The sequence below is a fragment of the Sylvia atricapilla genome, chromosome 9 (assembly GCF_009819655.1).
Source record: "Sylvia atricapilla isolate bSylAtr1 chromosome 9, bSylAtr1.pri, whole genome shotgun sequence".
In the NCBI taxonomy this organism is placed as follows: Eukaryota; Metazoa; Chordata; class Aves; order Passeriformes; family Sylviidae; genus Sylvia; species Sylvia atricapilla.
In genome coordinates, this window is record NC_089148.1 from 4,636,976 (window position 1) to 4,655,411 (window position 18,436).

Genomic DNA, 18,436 nt, shown 5'->3' on the forward strand with positions numbered 1-18,436 from the left:
CAAGGTCACTGTGCCATTAATTCTGTAAACTGCTTTAATATAGGACAGATCATCTGCAGGTACAGGCTAGTGTTCAGAAGTCTGTGTGCTGTTACAGTCTGTGGCCTTTGCTTGTTGTTACAAGGATCATCCCTTCTCTTTGGGAAATACTGTGTCCTGCAAGGATGAGCATATCTAAAAGTCTGGTTTTTGTCTCATGGCTTTTGCGGGTTAAACTGTGTGACTGCAATTTACAGGTTGCCTTCATCATCCCTAAGGGATGAAGTCTCCAATTCTTTCAACACACTCTTTGAGAATTTTTTTATCTGTCCTTTCTTTAAAGGAGAGCCAGTCTTCACTGGATATGAAAAACAAGCTGGGCACCACTAAACAGACAGAAAATGGACAATTAGAACCACAAAATAAGGTTCCAGCTGAGGACCTTACACTAACATTCAGGTAACACGGGCCTTCAACCTGTCTTTGTGTAACAGGAGACTGACTTCTTCAGGGCTGCTTTCCTATTGAATAATTACCCTTGCCTCACATCAGCTGTGATGAGGAAGCACCTACTAGGAAAAGAGAATACAAATCAAGTTTTTATAGTGCAGACATGAATTAAGGACCTATCTAGCTGTGGAGTAGGTGAGTGGAATAAGACCATATATAAATTAATGGAACAGAAGACATGCAGTGTCTGCCAGAGAAGAATCCACCTAGTCAGTATTGGATTATTAGTAGGGAGAAGCAGGAGTTATGCAGCCACCACAAAAGAAATCCTTATCTGCTGTTTTAGTTTGAAATAAATCTACCAAATCTGAAAGCCATCCCATCCTGCTAAGGTTTGTGATGTGGATGTTGTTTAGGAAGGCACACCCTTTGAAACTAAGTTCACTTTCAGTTGTCAGTAGTGGACTCTGTGTAGATGCTGCAATTCATTTCAGTTCACATTTAATAGACAGTTGGAATAAGATGCTGGCTGGGAATGCTGGAAGTCTCTACAGCAAATATTTTCTAATGGCCACAAGCATCTACATGTATTCAGGCCAGTACAGAAGAAAAACAGAGAAGCTTGGCTGTTAATGTAACTTCATGTGAGCAATTAGGAATATTAATATTTATTCCGAATGAGCATTTTCTGAATAAATACACTATTGCTGAAGAAGTCTGCACCTTCTTTTTTAACCAGTTCTGGTGTTCTGCACTGCACCATCAGATTGACATGTCCAGGGCAGGAACTGATTTTTCCATGTGGTGCTGTGAAAGTAATGTAATCAAAACAATGGTTTGGTTTTTATTAATTAAGGAAAAAAAGGATAAATTATTATTAGCTAGGTTAAATATACTGGAATGTGTACACAGAAGTCCTCTTACTTAAAAATAAAGGAAAAATCTCAGTAATTGCTTCTTTTCACCCACTTCCCCTTTCTCCTCAACTTCCCTTCAGCAGTGATGTTCCAAATGGATCAGCTTTGACCCAAGAGAACATTGGCCTCCTGTCAAACAATATGGCATCTCTCAGCCTGTCAGAGGAGCCCGAGGGAGGAGGAGATGGCCATGACTCCCAGCGAGCAGGAGTCACACCCACATCTGCTCCATGAAACCAGGCCAGCACACCCGGGAGTTCCTTCTGCTGGGGTGTGGCAGCTTCCATCTCGTGTTTTTTTCCAGGGATCACTGGAGAAACCCAGGAGCAGCAGCAGTAGCAGAGCAGCAGGTCCAGAGGCAATGTGCACAAACACAACTACTAGAAACAAATCCTGCACATAGTTCACATTAACGCATTTTTTAATTAAAAAAATGAAAATTAGCAGTATCTGCAAGGAATTCAAATTAAATTTGTTTTTGTTCTGTGAATGAACTTTATTTTAATAACTTTGGACGCCTTGAATCCCAGGGCTTAAAAAAAAAAGATATTATATATATACTCTGTTTGATTAATTGTATGATCTTAATGAAGTAGGTTTTTTCTTTTATTTTGGTATTATTACATACCCAGTGCATAATTCCTTATTACTTTACTAAAAGAATTAGGCCACTTCCTTGTATGATTTAAGGGTAAACAAGGAATGAGAGTTGGAGAGTAGCTGTGAATTGCAGTGTCAAAAGATGTGCAGCAAACTTCATGCTTAACGCAATTCCTCCCATTGTGGCCAGGAACTTAACCTGAGCTTCTTGTTTAAATCGCTGAATTTAAACTACAAATGACAGGGTCTTTGCAAAGGTGTGGTCCTTTTTAAAAGCTGCCACTGTTTAAGATCTGTGTATATTAGAATCTGACACCTGAGTATCAAGCTGCAGTTTGTCAGGGCTGCAGTGAATCCACCCTGAATTCCTGTTTTATGGGGGGAGAATTGCACCTAAGTAACCACTGAACGTGCAGCACAGATCTTGCCAGAAGTACTGAGAAGCAAATTTTGCCTGATAGATCTGATACTTCTCCAAGTAAATGCTTTGTAGGCATAAGCCAGAGAAGCCATAAGCATCTTTTGATCATCTTTTTTAAATTAAAGATTTTGTTCTTGCTGCACATTTTTTTTTTTAATTTTTTGGCATATGCTGAGGTAAGATCCTGGATATGAAGACCTCTTGAAAATGATTTTTCAAGTGCTGCTCCCTCTTTACCTTCTTGGCCTGTCCTCATTTTTTCTTTCTGGGTTAGACTACTAAGTGGGAAAGCACTGGTTATGTAATAAATTACTGCATTGCTTTGGTTGGGTAAAGCAAGAGTTAATAAATTTTCTTGGGTTTTAGTTTTTTTTTCCTTAACCTTAACTCCTGCTGAGGTTATAGCAACCTTGGGCTGAGCTTTGCATTCATCATACTGTTAAATAAAACAAAAGGGGGGGTGGGAGGGGATACAGTCCCACTATTGCCTACCAGTAGGAGAGTCCAAACAGAAGACTCTTTTGAGTAGCAATTATTTAATTTGCCCAGTCAAGGCACCGCGTTTATATACTATTTCACATTGAATTTGATTATGCCCTACAGACCTGGCTGGTCAAGGATTTGATACACATATTGGCTTGGGATTCGAGCTTTCTTTTTTATTTAAATAAAAATTTATATATAAATATATATATACATATATACATAGTTATATCTGTATATATATTGGGTATGTTTTAAGAATTTTTTCGCATGAGCGCAGCTGTTGTGATCAAATGTCTGGGAGGTAGAAGCACTGAATGAAAATAAAAGCATTTTTCAGCACACCCCCTCACATTTTCCATGTGTCGTAACACGGGTTTATTTCACTCTTAGTTGACCTTTGGCCTCTTAATTGCCTAGAGTAGTTTGAAGCTTGCTTTTTTCTAACACCTCTTTTAACTTTTTGCAAAGAATCAACTTTGCACTGAAACAGCTTCATCTCCCCTTGCCCCTATCCATCTCTATCTCCTACTTGAAGCCAAGCATTCCAGCCACTCCCTTTGGAGCCAAGCAGAACTGGAGTGATATAGTTGGGAGCCCATCAGGTCTGTTCCTCCCTTCTCAGCTCTGAGCATGAGGAGGATGAAGGTCTTTTCCTGGCTGCCTGCTCCCAAGTCACCTGACACAGGCCCTGGGCCCTCTCATCCTTCAGTGCAGAGCACCACCCTCAGGTCAGACTTTTCCTTAATTTTAATTAGTTTGCTCCTTCCTGCTGTGTCTTTATTAACACAGGGAGCTCATCTTAGTCAAGATAATTAGTGCAATATTCTAATCTAGGAGGACAAGCCCAGAATGTGCCTTTTTTTGACTGTAGTAATTGTGGCTGTGAAATTAATTTTCAAATATGGTTATGATAGGTTCACGCGACAGATTCATTTGTAATACTAGGAAGAAAATCTGGAGGGGCAAAAAACTCTTTACCTTTTACTTCCTAGTTCCCTCACCAGGTTAGGGATTATTCTTTTCTCCACATTTTCTCCTGGAATTCTTCAGTAAGCACTATTTAGGTTGCTGGCCTACATATGATGAATGCTTCTGAAATGTCTGGATTAGAAGGGAGACCTTACTGGGGTTTTTTTTTCTCCTTCATCCAGCTCTCTGTGGTGTACTTTGTGCATAATGTCCTTGTTGTGATCAGTGTGTCCAGGTGAATGCCCTGTTTGCCCAAAATTATAGTTTGGCTTGTTAAATAGTTTGTTTGACATCTGCTAACAGTATTGATTTTTGACTTTGCTTCATCTCCTCCTCGTCTTTCCCTTTTTCTGCCTTTTTTTTGCAGAAGTTTAGTTGATTAAACAAATCCAACAGCAAAATGCAGTGCATGCTCTTAAGTTTTTGTCTGGAAATTGCACCTAAAAAGTTCCAGATTTGTGGAAAAACTGGGAGACCAGGGGGGACAGATAACTGTATATGTAGTGGCAGCATTGATGTTTACACCTAACAAGCATGAAGATGTCTGGAGTGGCTGTATCTTCCTACACTCATTCCTGTAGCCCATCATTGTCCCAGTCATACAGGAATTCTGGCCACCTCAGTGAAATTGGTCTTGGCTACCAAGTGGTTTAGTTCCTTCTATTGGGCAAGAAGCAGCATTATAACCATGGTGGCAGGGCACTGCTGTGTCTTTGGTAGGTAGGTTAAATTTTCTGCTACCCCAGACAACTCTGAACCCTCATTAATATCTGTGTTTCAGCCAGATGGACAGCATGGACAAACCTTCAGAATAGGAAGCTTCAAGTGGTAGGTTAAGCTTCAGTGTGTCAGTGATTCAGTCAGTATATAGGTGATGTCTGTTTATTCTGTGATGTTATTTCTCTCCTTCTGTCAGCATCTCATCTGTCTGTCCTGTCACCTAGTTCTTTTTTTTTTAATAGGAGAAGTTTAAAACTTTTTCTTCTGCCCTTCTTGCATGCTGTCGCGTTCCAGAGTAGGATTTTTTTTTTCTGTAGATCAGAGCACCTTTCAAACTAGCAGCGCTTTTATCCGTGTTCTTCTCAAGTTCTTCTCTGTGGAGTTTTTCTGAGCTGTCTCCCCTGTTTTTGCTCTTTTTCTCCTGTGGTTTGCCCATCCAGCCCTCCCTGATTGTGTAACAGTGACAGCTTGCTGCCTCAAAACAGAGCATTCAAATGAATTCGCTTAGCCAATAACTTCTGTGAAGTTGCCTTTTCTAATGGTGTTATTACTCAGTGATGCACAAATGTGATATTGCCCCTACTGGTAGGCAAACAGGGGATCTGTATAAACATGGTAAACTGCTGTTTTTCTTTAAAGGAGAGCCAAAGACTTGTGCTTTACATTTTTTTTCCCCCTGGTGTAGCCATTTTGATTGTCAGACATTTGTGTAGGGTATTGTGAGTTGACTGTGTTATCCTAGTAACAATTTCCAGAAGTTAATGATTGTCAAGCCTTGCCCATACATTGAATTGTGGAAAATCATTCCATTTAGTCATACAGTTTGCAATGTACTGAGATGTATCAGAGGTGTTGTGGTGTGTTTTCAGTCTCTCATGCACTCTCTCAGCTGACTGAATGGCTCATTTAGAGAGGGAGAAGGAACTTAGAAATGTTATAATCCAAGAAGCCTTGTTTTTAACTGTTTCTAAATTGAATACTGATTGAAAATTTCTTCAGTTACAGTAAAAGAGAAATCTGTGTTAAAAGGGTGACTGACTTTTAAGTCCACTGGGACTGAAAAGATTTGTGAAACACTAGCATTGCATTAAATTAGATGTGGAAGAACCAAACTTGTGATGATATTGTCTCTTGAAAGCATGGATTGAGTAAGATGGGGCAAATTTTATATTAGAAAGGGCCAGGATTGAGGCTTTTATTAATAATACAAGAAAGCTGCTGACATTTCCCTTCCTTGAGCTACTCAAACTGTCACAGACTTATTACTAAAGTTTTTAGGTTCCAAGAGAAATCTCTTAAAGTCTGAGTAGCATAAACCCTCATTTCCATTGCCATTTATAATTTTGGACTATTACAAAACAGACTTACAGGACAGTCATCTGAAACACCCCCAGTATAAAGTTTCTTTCCTGGACTGGCTCTTTCAGACCTGCTTTTATGGTCCAAGAAATACCATGCCAGTGTTCAGGAGGCTCAACAGTGGGAGTACCAGCCACCTTCTCTGCTCAAAAATGGGAGAAAAGATCCAAACATATGCAGTGTGCAAGTTTTCGTGCTTGTCTGTGTGTGTATGGAGAAGTGGTTTTGGTCCTAGGGTAGATAGAAGGAACACAGAGCTATGCTGCTGTGCCATGATGTTACCTTCATATTCAAATTTTGTCATCATTCACTTTCCAAAACACAGCTTTCCATTCCTGCCTCCTAATGTTGCTGATTGAAAAACAACCCAAAAAAAAGGTAGCATGTCAGCAACCCAGTTTCTTGTATCACGATATAACAATTCCTCTGGGGGTGAAAAAAAGGGAGTTGCCTACGTGGTAATGGAGTTATGAACTGGACAAGCATCCACCTTGCTTGAGTGAAGTGTAAACTGAATTTCTGAGGAAAATGAAGCAGCTCTTCTAAGCCACCTTTTGTGTACAGATGCAGTGCCAAGAGATAGGTGGTTGTTACTCGTGGTAAATCATCATACAGATTATTATGTAGCACAAATTGATTTGCTCTCTATTCAAATAGACTCTTAAAATGTCAAAAAACTTCATTGGGAATTTTCATTTCCATAGTCACCTGTTACCAACTGCATTATTTTCTGTTGGAATGTCAGGGGATGACAGAGACTAGAGTTAATTCTAGTTATACACCATAAGAAAGGGATTTGGGGAAATGTTATCCCAGCACAGTGTCCTTCTACAGTAAACATGTGGCCTTTATTCTTCTGTAGGAGGAAGAATGTAACAGCTTAGTGTTGTCACAATCTTCAAAGCACTTCTTGTGATGCAGGTAGAGCCTTGGTTAGCAGAGAAGGGAGAACTAGCTTAACATTTATTTTCTTTATAATTTTATTTTCTATTGGCAAGTGTAATATTGTTCCATGGGAAGTGTGGCAAGCAAAGAGGCTGCAGCTTTTTTCTAACATTTCCCAATATAAAGAGCGCGTGGCCATGTGGATTTGTCTGCATCAGGAACATCAGAGTCATTTGATGCTTAAAATATGTGGCCAGAATAATCAAAATTGGATGCCTGTAGCTTAGTAACTTAAATAATTAAATAATCTTTCCCAGGCAATCTTTGCAATTTCAGTGAGTTTGTGTAGGATTTTTAGGCTAATTGTAAGGTCTTCAGCATTTGGGAAGGTTTAAGGTGCCTAACTTCATCCAACAAGGCAGCTTTCCTTGGATAAACTGGTTGGATGTTTTCATATGCCAGGATACAGCTGTTTTGAAGAACTGCAAGTTTTAGGAAAACACAATTGTCCACTTCAATTTGAAAAATACGCTATTGAGAGAGACAGAAGCAACAGGTAGTGCAGTCTCTGGGAAAAAAAAGCATTAGACATGATGGAATTACATGTGAAATGTATATGGGGTAAACGTATGTGTAAGTGGAAAAAAAATATTCTGGAGTATTTGATGCTCAAGAAATTATTTGCTTCTTCGTAATGTTAAAAAAGATTTTATTAATGGTTCTGTGGCAGACAGTATTCACAAGTCTTTGGCATCCAAACCGGATTGTATATCAGATGGATCCCACAACTGGATGTGTGCACTGACCTCTTTAATTGTAGCTTTATGAAAAGAAATTTGGCAGCAGCCTTTAATAAAAGCAACCTGAGAGGAAGAAACAATCCCATTCCCATCACAGCTGCTGCACAGTTCATCTGCAGCCTCCCATAAATGAAGCTGATCAACATGGGCAAAAGTGATCACTTTTAGAGTTTTTCCTAATTTTAAGGAGTTCCCATTCCCCCTTTAGCCTCTGCTTGCTGTGTAAGCAGCTTCCATGCTTAAAAGGATCTTTTCTTGAAGTCAGCTTAGCAACTGTTCTGTAGCTTGGCTATTTTTCGCTGTTTTCTCTAACTGGTAGCGTTGTGTTAAGCTCTTCCCCCCCTTGTATTTGTTGCCATGGGGAGGAAGAGATGAAGCAAGACGTGTGTGAGAGGAGGGAGGAAGAATTGTGGGATCTATATGACAGCTCCCACTTCTTCTTTGAAATCATCTACTTCCAGTTGTGGGATTTCTTGATATATGATTTTTTTTGTGGTTTTTGTAAGTCTAATTTTCTTTGATCTTGTTAGTTCCTTACAAGTCTCCCCGAGACATTCTGCAGTCATTATCACCTTTTTGGGTGGAGTTTATTTTATTTTTTGGGTTGTTTGTTTTGTTTGGTTTTTTAAATAACTTTTTAACATTGGTGCATATATGCTTGGGATAGAGCTCATGTAATTATCCAATCGTATTGATTGTATGTGATTGTGCCCTGCAGAGGTATATTTAATAAAAAATAAAATAAAGGATAGTCTAGGTAATAAAGGAGACCATGAGATTTGTTGAGTCAGATTATGAACTATTTCTTAAATTTATTTAGGATCCTAGATAAGAGAAATTCCATCTGCTGTTCTCATGAATCAATGCTAAACAAAACATTGTTTGTTCTTTTCTTGTGTTTTTCCTTGCTTTTCTTCTCCTTCTGCTGTTTTTTTCCTTTCCTGTTTCTCTTTCCTATAAACAAAAATCCTCAATCTTTCATGGGAATGACTGACTCTGGGTTGATACTGTGGGTATTTACTGTTTGTAACTATCAAAACATTTGCAGTAGGCATAGAGATGAAGTAGAATGTATGAGAAGAATTCCATTAATTGAATTCTTTGCAAGTTCAGGGGGAATTATGAAATCTTGTACATACAGGCCTGATCATGGAGGAGATGTTCAGAGGTACATGGAGAATTGCTATGTCTTTTCCAGGAAAGGTTAGATGCTTTGCTACCTTTTGGGAAAACCGAGATAATAAAAGGAGTAGAAGAAAATTCTCTATATCCAGCTCCCTGTGTCTTTACTCCTACAATATACTTTTTAGAATTGGAAGAAAAACCTTCTAGGTACTCTGCTGAAGTGGGACAGAATGCATTGAAGGAGGCAAAAGGCAAGAGGATCCAGAGATTTGAAAATAAGTATTGGTCTCCTTTTTTTAATTCTCAGGCCTACAGAACCAATGGTGTCACTCTGTGAAAGAACAAGGGAGTGGAGACCTACTGTACATTTCTTCTTCCCTCTTCATCTTTTCTCCCTCTTAAAGCTGACTCAGCCTCACCTTGCTCTCACAGAATGTCTGAGGGTACTTTGAGTTGCAGATGGAACAAAGAAAAAGGAGTGGAAAAGTGATTCACTATTTGGTTTGTAAATAGATGGAAGTGTCTACAAGGTCTTGCCTGCTTTTTTGTCAGCGTTTTTATTAAGTGATAAATTAATGAAGAACACTTTGAAAATCTCTTTGTTTTCTGTCTGGGATGAGTGTACATTCTTCTAAATTTTGTATGAGGTATAAGACTGTTGGACCATCTGAGTAAGATTTTCACCAGCTCAAGGTGTGTGTGTATTCTCTGCTGGGCTGGAGCATAAGAGATGCCAAATAGCAGAGAAGCCACAAGTCTCCTGCGTTTGGTCTGCTCTCTTTTGGCCTGGAAACAAAGTAGCTCCTCCACTTGTTCACCAGAGGTGAACAAGAAAAGATACTCAAAATAATTAGTTTTGTTAATTGCTCAGACACTTCAGACCATGGAGTGAGCAGCATTTGTCTAATGCTGAGCCTGGTTTGGAACTTGCCTAAAAGTCTGCTTTAAGGCAGCTCCACTTTGTGGTTTTTAGTCTTCTCCTTTCACATCTTTTTGTGGTCTTCAACAAGTCATTGTCTGTAAATCTGGAACTTGATGAAGCAGCTGCTTCACTGAAAAACTGTTCCTTCTCCTACTCCAGGGCAAGCATAACCTTCTGCCCCTCGAGTTTGTGCATAAAGTTCATTGTTATTGTCTTTATTGTTCTTGAGCCTGGGCACCATGGATGAAGGTAAAGAGTGTTTTGCTGGGCTAAAGCCCATCACTGCTCAGTATTAGGCCCCCTCACACTTCCACACTTACTTGCTGGATGACTTGAAGCATTCAGTTCCTGTAAGGGAATTGTATTTAGTGGGAAATCCACAGAAAACTGCGTTTCAGTTGGTAGTGGTTTCCTCTACCCTTTCTCCCTAGTCTGAGAATTCAGCATCCTCATGTGGTGACTCACTTCAGTGGCTGGCTTTTAAAAGGAAGATCTGAAGCACCGTGGAGAGTCAGATCCCTCTGGAAGGATGTGGTGGGTGCTCTGCATCAAGAGAGATTGGGGGAAACTTGCTGAGTTTCTTGATGTGGAAAAGAGGGGAGACCAGGCTCGAGTGGATGGTACCTGCTGGATTTTTTTTGTTGTTTTTCACTTTGGATATGGATAGCAGGACAGAAAAAATCTTGAAAAGGCTAACTTATAAAATTCCTTGATCCCATCTAGCTCTGTGTGTGCAGGAGTCATTTTCCCTGTGCGTAGCCATGAAACTCAACAGTGAACACCCAAAGCACAAAACAAAATTTAAGGCCATTTCTGTTTCTCCTCACCAATCAGGTATAACTTTAAGAACTGTTTCTTTCCAGCTAGGATGTGTTTGGTTGTTTCTGTAACCTCCTTCCTCCTAACTGTGAACTCCAACTCCCTTCCTCCAGAACTAAAAATGTGGGAGAAACTAAAACCAAAGCATGATGCTTCATCTGGCTTGCCACAGGCTGCCAGGCTTTGGTGCTGGTTAGTTTTGAGCCTCTGATCTTTGCTTTGGGTCTGGGAGCAGCAGCTTTGGGAGTAAAACAGCCCCTTTGTTAGAGCAAACAAGTCATCTAACAGTTTGTATTAAGACACTGGCCATCTTGGGTGCTTCCTTAGGGATAGTTCTGCTCAGGTGTGAGTGCTGGAGCTGAACAAGCCATAAATGACCATTTACATGCTGCATTCAAAAGGTAGATTTACTCAGCTACCCTGGAATAAATGCCTTGGGAGCTCTGTGAGATGTGCATCGTTGTTTGCTGTTGGTTTTACTGCTTTAAATTACCTCTGAGCACTGGGTAAATGGAAACCTGTGCTTGGATGTCTGCCTGGGTGTGGAGCATCTGAATCACTCTGAAAACCCTGGCATCTGTGAGCATGTCAATTACCTCAAAAAATTAAACCAGCAGCCACCTGAAGTAACCTTCAGGTCCTTCCTTTCTCACAGAGGACTCTTTTGTCATTAGCCTTCAATTTATCTGCACAATCTCTGTCCCATTTAACTGTGTCCCATACTGATACAGTAAGATTTTCTACTTAACCCAAACCAGTTTGCAATTGCATTTTCCATTAAGGGAAAATGTTCCTCTTACTGAAGGCCAGGAACAGGCTGGCTCCAGCACCTGCTGAGCCAGCCTGCTCCTGGGATTTCAAATTCAGGGGACAGTGCTGCAGAATTTGTAGAGCAGCTGCATCCTGGATCAGAAATGGTGTTCAGTCCTGCTGACTACCCTGCCTTGTGAATGTGGAGAGGAGTTGGGGGAGCTGCTGTTAATCCTCAGCTTTCCAACTGTGCAAGTGAAAGGTCACAGAATCAATGAATATCCTGGTTTGGAAGGGACCTACCAGGATCACAGAGTCCAACTCCTGACCCTGCAACACACTCCCAACAATCCCATCCTGTGCCTGGAAGTGTTGTCCAAATGCTTCTGGAGCTCTGGCAGTCCTGGGGCTGTGACCATTCCCAGAGGACCCTGTTCCAGGTGAGTGTGTTTAACATGGGATGTGTTTGAAACTGCAGAAGTGGGGCAATTTCTCCCAATTTTTGTCTGGACAGGGCTTGGGACAGATGAGGGAAATATCTTGCTTAGCTACAAGATCCCAAAATTAGATATACAAATAGCTTATATGATTTTTATTCGAACTCTTGAAAGCTTTGAGGTTTTTCTCGTGGGATAAGCAGTTCATTTTCTGTTGGCAAAAACTGAGGGCATGTGTCACTCGTGTGGGGTAGGTGCTCAAACTCTCCCTTGTCAGATTGAACTTTAAAACCTTTCAAACTAAACATTGCCTCTTTTTTCCTACTCTTTGCTTAACCTTCGGCAGCTGGTCATCAGCCTTTGGCCTTAGCATCCTACTCCCCTCCCACCATCCCCTGCTGCTGTCTCAGCTGTGTTTGTGCACAGAAATCCAGTGGGGAAACTGCTTTGGGATCAAGCAAGACTGTTCTCTCAAATATTTGCATTTACCTCCTAAAAGCAGAAGGCTGGAGGTACAGGGGCAGGTAAGAGAAAGATTCCACTCATCTTTCATTGTAATTAATTCCTTGAAAGAGTCTCTTTTACTATAGTAGGAGCCTATGAATTTTAGAGGCTGCCACAGTGGCTTTTTGTTCTATTAGTGAGAGTCCTCCCACCCTAGCTCTCATGAAGCTTTCAGAATTGTCAGGCTTGACTTTTATCCCCAGCCTGCACCAGTCATGGTGTGGAGGGCAGTTAATGAAGTCAGGATGCCCTGAGTAATTGCTGGCTGTGAAAGAGCACTGCTGGTTTGCTTTGGACTCTTGGTTTTGGGCTGTGAGGCAGTGGGGAAAGTTTCTCAAGTGCCTAAATTGATCCCAAAATGCTTTGAGCTACTATACATTAGCTGGGCTGTGTAGCACAGTGTGTGGCTGCTGTGGGACATTCCCACCACTAACAGCAGCCCCAGGAGGTTCAGTAGGGTGGGGGCTGGTGGTCTGCAAGCCCAGTTAATCATCCTGTCCTACAGCCATGGAACAGTGGGATGGAAATGGTGTGTGCTGCTGAGAGCCAGCCAAGGGAGCAGGGAGTTCCTTGATGCTTCCCCAGAGCTTTCTGATTTAGAATCAGAAACTTGTTTCTTGGCTTTCTACACTTTTTGTTGCTTCACCCTTGTAAGAACCTTTTCTAATTTCGACATTCCCCCTTGCCAGTAAGCCCTTTCAGGCAGTGCTGTTGTGGGAATACCTTCCAGGTTGACACATGGAGTGTGTGTCGGTGCTGCAGAGGACAAGGGAGTGTTGAAGAGCTGTGGGGGGAGGGAGGAGTGGGTTTGGCCAAACCCTATGACAAGAAACAGCAGGGGCTGCCTGTAACAGGCAAAATTGGATGTGTCAGAGGCTGGGTCAACCTTAATGGATGTTAAAGCAGATTTAAAGCATTAGCATAAAGTCCTGTCTCTTCCCTGAATTGATGGAGTTGGGACTTCACTGCAGAGTAAAAATAGGGAGTCCTCATTTACTGAGGACAGGGTGAGGATGGAGGTGCCCTCCCCACTTTGTGCTTTGGCCTTTAAATAGGAAATACAAATTAGATTAGCAGCACTTTGTGTGATGGCAAACACCACGAGCTGCTTCTGCCTTGACAGAAGCAGTTGTTTGTCCTTGTACAGACAGGGTCAGGACATGCCTTTCCCTGGAGGTGAGTGGAGTGACAGGGCAGGGACCGTGGTGAGGTTGTCCTTTCCATGATGGCACTGGCCACAAGTGCGTTGGTGCTGCTGGAGCTGCAGGACCAGCTGGGTGAGGGAGGGCTGCTGCAGGCAGTGAAGGGCTCTGCTCCTGGCCCCAGCATTGCAGAACTCTGGAACGTGTCTGGCTTGCTGCTGGCTAACTTTTCCTGTGGGATCAAAAGTTTCGGAAGAATAGCACTTCCTGGAGTATTTTCAATTGTCTTAATATTTTTCCTTTCTCTTGCCCTGGGTTTTGTTTTTGTAATTGGTTAACTTCCCTCCGCTTTTAGATTTTTTTTTTTTTACCCTTTTATGGTGTTGCATCTGTCCTAAACCTTTTTGCAAGATAATCTATGTGTCATTACCAGCAAGAGCTATGGCCATGGCCTGAGTGAGTCCCTCTTGTTTTGCTGTGCTATCACACAGCCTTGGGGCTCCAGAGAGCATTCAGTGGCAGATGAGTTGGTTTCTGCTTTTGCAGAGGAACTGGAGCACAGATGAAGTCATTGGCCAAGAGCCCAGGGGGTTGTGTGGAAGAACCCAGAGGTCTCCTTATCCCAGATCAGCCTTTGAGCTGCTCTCATTTCCCTCCAGCAGGTGCTGGCCCACCAGCACTGAAAGATCACAAACATGGAGGTCACCAGTGCTAAATGCAGGTGACTTTTAATTTAATTGCTCAGAAGGCAATGCTTGGTAGCCATGGCAGTATGTGAAGGCAGGCAGGGACTTACCCAACTTAGACATGTTTGAAAAAATGCCCTGTAGCAGGCAAGACCTGGGCAGGCTGCCAGCCCCTCCCAGTAGTTGTATTCCACACTGTTGTGGCTGTGGTGCTTTAGATTCCTCCCGTGGAGTGCATAATCAAAGCAATCATGCAAAGGCCACCTTAGAACCACAGCATGTAGGCATGCTCTGTTGGGCCTGGGATGGCTCTGAGGCCTTGCTGCCAGAGCTGGTGAGTGATGGGATTTAGGAGGAAATTGTCTCCTGTGAGGGTGGGGAGGCCTTGGCACAGGCTGCCCAGGGAAGCTGTGGCTGCACCATCCCTGGAAGTGTCCAAGGCCAGCTTGATCAGGGCTTGGAACAACCTGGTCAAGCAAAGGTGTCCCTTCCTATGGCAGGGGATGCATCCAGATGATATTTAAGTTTCCTTTTAACTGAGAATTACCTCAAATTCTGAGGTTCGATGTGCTTTAGCAAAGGGGGAAATACAAATTATCTATCTCTTGCTGTGAGATTTTCAGAGATCTGCTTTTGCTGGAACACAGTAATTACCATTAGCCTGCACTCTTTAGGTACCAAGTACAATCAGTTTGCATTGAAGTGGTATGAACTTCGGACAGGAATTGGTGTGATGCACCAGCTACACAATATACACTTATAAAGTACATTTTTGTGGGGCTAGAGATGCTCAGTCCATGGAGGGACCAACTTCCTTGGAGACCTTTTCCTTAACACCTTTTTTCTCTGCCATAGTATGTTCTACATCAGTAACTGAGAAGTACTGCTAAGCTGAGGTGAGCCTGGCAGGGTGCTTACACTGTAGCCACCTCACTGGCCAGTGGGGAAGACTCGAAAGTTTAAATCATCCGTTTTGATACAAACTTGTACCGAAAGCATGGTGTAAAAGCGTTTTGTGCTCACAGGCAGGCTTGTGCTGCTGCTCTGCCCTCATTTTCCTGCAGGTCCAGGGCAAAAGGATAACTGGAGAGGGCTGTGGGGCTCCTGTCACGGTGATGTTGGCTGGAACAGACCTGTGGCAGCAGTGTGGGTTTCAGGGACAGGCAGCATGTCTAAGCTCTCTCTCTGGTTCCAGGACAATGTATCTGTTTGTGGTGTGTCTGCTCAGTGTCTGGGGGCTGGCTGCCCCTGAGCACTACGCCGTGGAAGACATCTGCACCGCCAAGCCACGCGACATCCCCGTGAACCCCATCTGCATCTACCGCAACCCCGAGAAGAAGCCCCAGGAGGGTGAGGGGCAAGAGCCAGCAAAGGACAAGATCCCGGAGTCCACCAACCCCCGAGTCTGGGAGCTGTCAAAAGCCAACTCTCGGTTTGCTGTCATCTTCTACAAGTACCTGGCTGACTCCAAGGACAATGGGGAAAACATCTTCATGTCACCCCTCAGCATTTCCACAGCCTTCGCCATGACCAAGCTTGGGGCCTGTGGCAGCACCCTCCAGCAGCTCATGGAGGTTGGTGGAGATTCCTCAGCCTTTTCCTGTGGCAGGTCTGAAAAACAGGAAAGGTTTAAGGGCTGCTCTCAGGGTCAAGATGGCTCCTAGCCTTAGGAAGGAAATCCCAAGTTGGAAGGACCTTAAAACTCATCTTGTTCCACCCTCTGCCATGGGCAGGGACGCCTTCCACTAGACCAGGTTGCTCCAAGCCCTGTCTCTGGATTTGTTTAGATCCCAGCTCTTTTCCCTTACTCCCTACTTGGATCCAGCATTCTTGGGTTAGAGAGATTAGTTTTTGTCTGAAGGAAAGGAAGCCCATCTGGAAGGTGAGGGAAGGGAATGGCAAGAGTTTGCTTCTTGCAGATTGAGCTAAGCTTTTCTTTATGTAAAAAGCAGGAAAAGCCATGATATCAAGTCCCATTGGCAGAGGGACTTTTTCACATTCCTTCTCTCTTCCTTGGGACAAAAATCAGGCACACAGGAGACCTTGCAGTCTACCTGACTTCCAGGGCAGGGGAGCCTGTACATGGGGAGACTCTCCCTCCACCTGTTGGCCCTATACTCATGGGATAGTTCTGATCCCAGACTAAGAGGTAATTCTAAGTCCTGGCTCTTCCATGTGACTAATTTAACTCCCTGCCTGTCCCAGCACCCTTCCCAATGTCGGGCCCACTCACCTGACAGCTTACCTGCTATGTGGGGTTTGATGCTGCCCATACCTTGTTCTCCAGTGGGAGACATCAGCCCAGAGGAGCCTTTCTCCCTGCAGTGAGGAGATGTGAATCAACCTGCTCTGCTTGTCCCCTCTGTTGCTGTCCTTACAGATCTTGCCTCAGGAACAAATAATATTGGGGTGTCTCCACACAGCCCGAGTGGAGCCACTATAACCACATCTCCAAAATCTTCATTTGTGCATTTCCCACTGGAAGGGGAACCTTCTCCCATTGAGCCACCCACACCTACACTCCTAATCCTCCTTTTTCCTATGAAATGGCTGCTGACACCAGCTTTTCCTTACAGGAAACAGTGCCAAAGATCTTGGAGGTTCAGAAAGAGCAATGTGCTGTGGGATTTTCTGTGCCTTAAAGCCCTAAGGTTGGATAGCAGTAGACAAATCATACTTGTCCTTCCAGCTGGCAGCTAGGAACAGATGAAAAATTCCTTGGGCTGCAAAAATCTACCCTCAAAATGATTGCTACATATTCCCCTTCCCTGTAAAAATAGATAAGACGTACAGAAGTATTCAACAGGCCATGAGAATTCTCCTGGGAAGGAGCAGCCTTTAGCATTGTCACAGGAGGGTTTAGCACATGGGTCTCCCCGTGACCTGGTGTGACCCCAGAGCTGTTTCTAGGCCCTGTTGGTGCAGTGCTCATCCCTGGGGTGTGGTAGGGGGTTATGTCCCCCTGTCATAACTTGAAATTAACACCATGTTAATTTTAACAGCACGTAAAGGGAAGCAGGGACCAGTCAGAGGCAGGGTATAGGGAGCAAGAAAAGTGGTGTTGGAAAGAGGAGCAGCACCTCCGCATCTGAGCAGAGTTTAATGCTCTATTTGGACCCTCCAAAGGAGGTCTTTGGGCTGGTGATGTGATGATTTTCTATAAATTTGGAATTTCTATAAATTCCATCCTTCACACATGGAGGATGAAGCTCTGAGGGCCTGTGGATTTGTTGCTGTTGAGGCAAGGGCTGCACCAGCATTTTCTCTGGGACCCAGGAGCACAGGAGCGTCCTCATGGATTCCTTGTTGCTGTTTGGCTTGTCCAGGTCTTTCGATTTGACACCATTTCGGAGAAGACATCAGATCAGATCCATTTCTTCTTTGCCAAGCTGAACTGCCGCCTTTACAAGAAAGCAAACAAATCCTCAGAGCTGGTATCAGCCAACCGTCTCTTCGGGGAGAAATCTCTGGTCTTCAATGAGACTTACCAGAACATCAGTGAAATAGTTTATGGAGCAAAACTCTGGCCCTTGAACTTCAAAGTGAGTTTGAACTACTCTGGATTTTGCTTTTTTGTTTGGTTCCAACCCCTACCCCCAGTCCATCCCTGTCTTTTGCCCAGAGGAGGTGCACTGCTCTGGGTGTGTGGGACATCAGTGAATAGGGAATCTGGGATGCAGCTCAGCTCACCTTATCCACAGCCACTCCTCATACCTAAGCTTCATTGTCATCCCCCAGCATGTACCCTGTGAACCTGTCTCCTGCAGAAGAGGTACAAAGAGGTGTTTAAAACCCTTGGCTTAACCTTTTTTTGGTCTCTTCTTTTAGGAGAAGCCAGAACTTTCCAGGCAGATCATTAATGAGTGGGTGGCTAATAAGACAGAGAGGCGCATTACAGAAGTGATCCCAGAAGGTGGTATTGATGATCTCACTGTCTTGGTCCTGGTCAACAGCATTTATTTTAAGGTACAGCATTTATTTTAAGGGACTAACAAAACTGGGGAGCAGCACACATCCTTTGCAGGAGACATTGGTGCTCATGTTTGTTTTCCCCACCCTCTCCTTTTTTAGGGCCACTGGAAATCGCAGTTCCCAGCTCCAAACACAAAGCTGGATATATTTCATAAAACCAATGGTGAGACCTGCCAAGTCCCAACTATGTACCAGGAGTCCAAATTCCCCTACACATTCGTTCCCCAGGACAAAGTCCAGGTGCTGGAGCTACCTTACAAAGGGGATGATATCACGATGGTGCTGGTCCTGCCCAGTGTTGGGACACCGTTGGAAAACGTGGAGCGAAACCTGACATCGGAGAAGCTGCAGGGCTGGATAGATTCTATGGAGGAGAAGTCTCTCTTTGTCTACCTCCCTCGCTTCCGTGTGGAGGACAGCTTCAGTGTCAAGGAAAAGCTGAGGAAAATGGGGCTGGAAGATCTCTTCAGTCCAGAAAGTGCCAGACTCCCAG

General features: G+C 43.4%; 1 protein-coding gene across 6 annotated transcripts in view; it reads left to right on the plus strand.

Annotated features, from left to right (window-relative positions):
• RC3H1 (ring finger and CCCH-type domains 1) overlaps nt 1-18,436 on the plus strand; it is a 55,351-nt gene that overhangs the window by 35,807 nt on the left and 1,108 nt on the right. For 2 of the 6 annotated variants that reach the window (XM_066324643.1, XM_066324645.1), the window contains exons 19-20: nt 323-438; nt 1,427-8,354. In XM_066324643.1, the coding sequence (XP_066180740.1) occupies nt 323-438; nt 1,427-1,580 (270 nt within the window). In that variant the 3' untranslated portion in view covers nt 1,581-8,354. Of the gene's footprint in view, nt 1-322; nt 439-1,426; nt 8,355-12,004; nt 12,164-15,166; nt 15,546-17,297; nt 17,514-17,799; nt 17,938-18,042 lie in introns of those variants that run through there. The other 4 variants (XM_066324644.1, XM_066324646.1, XM_066324648.1 and 1 more) reach the window with 3 other exon arrangements.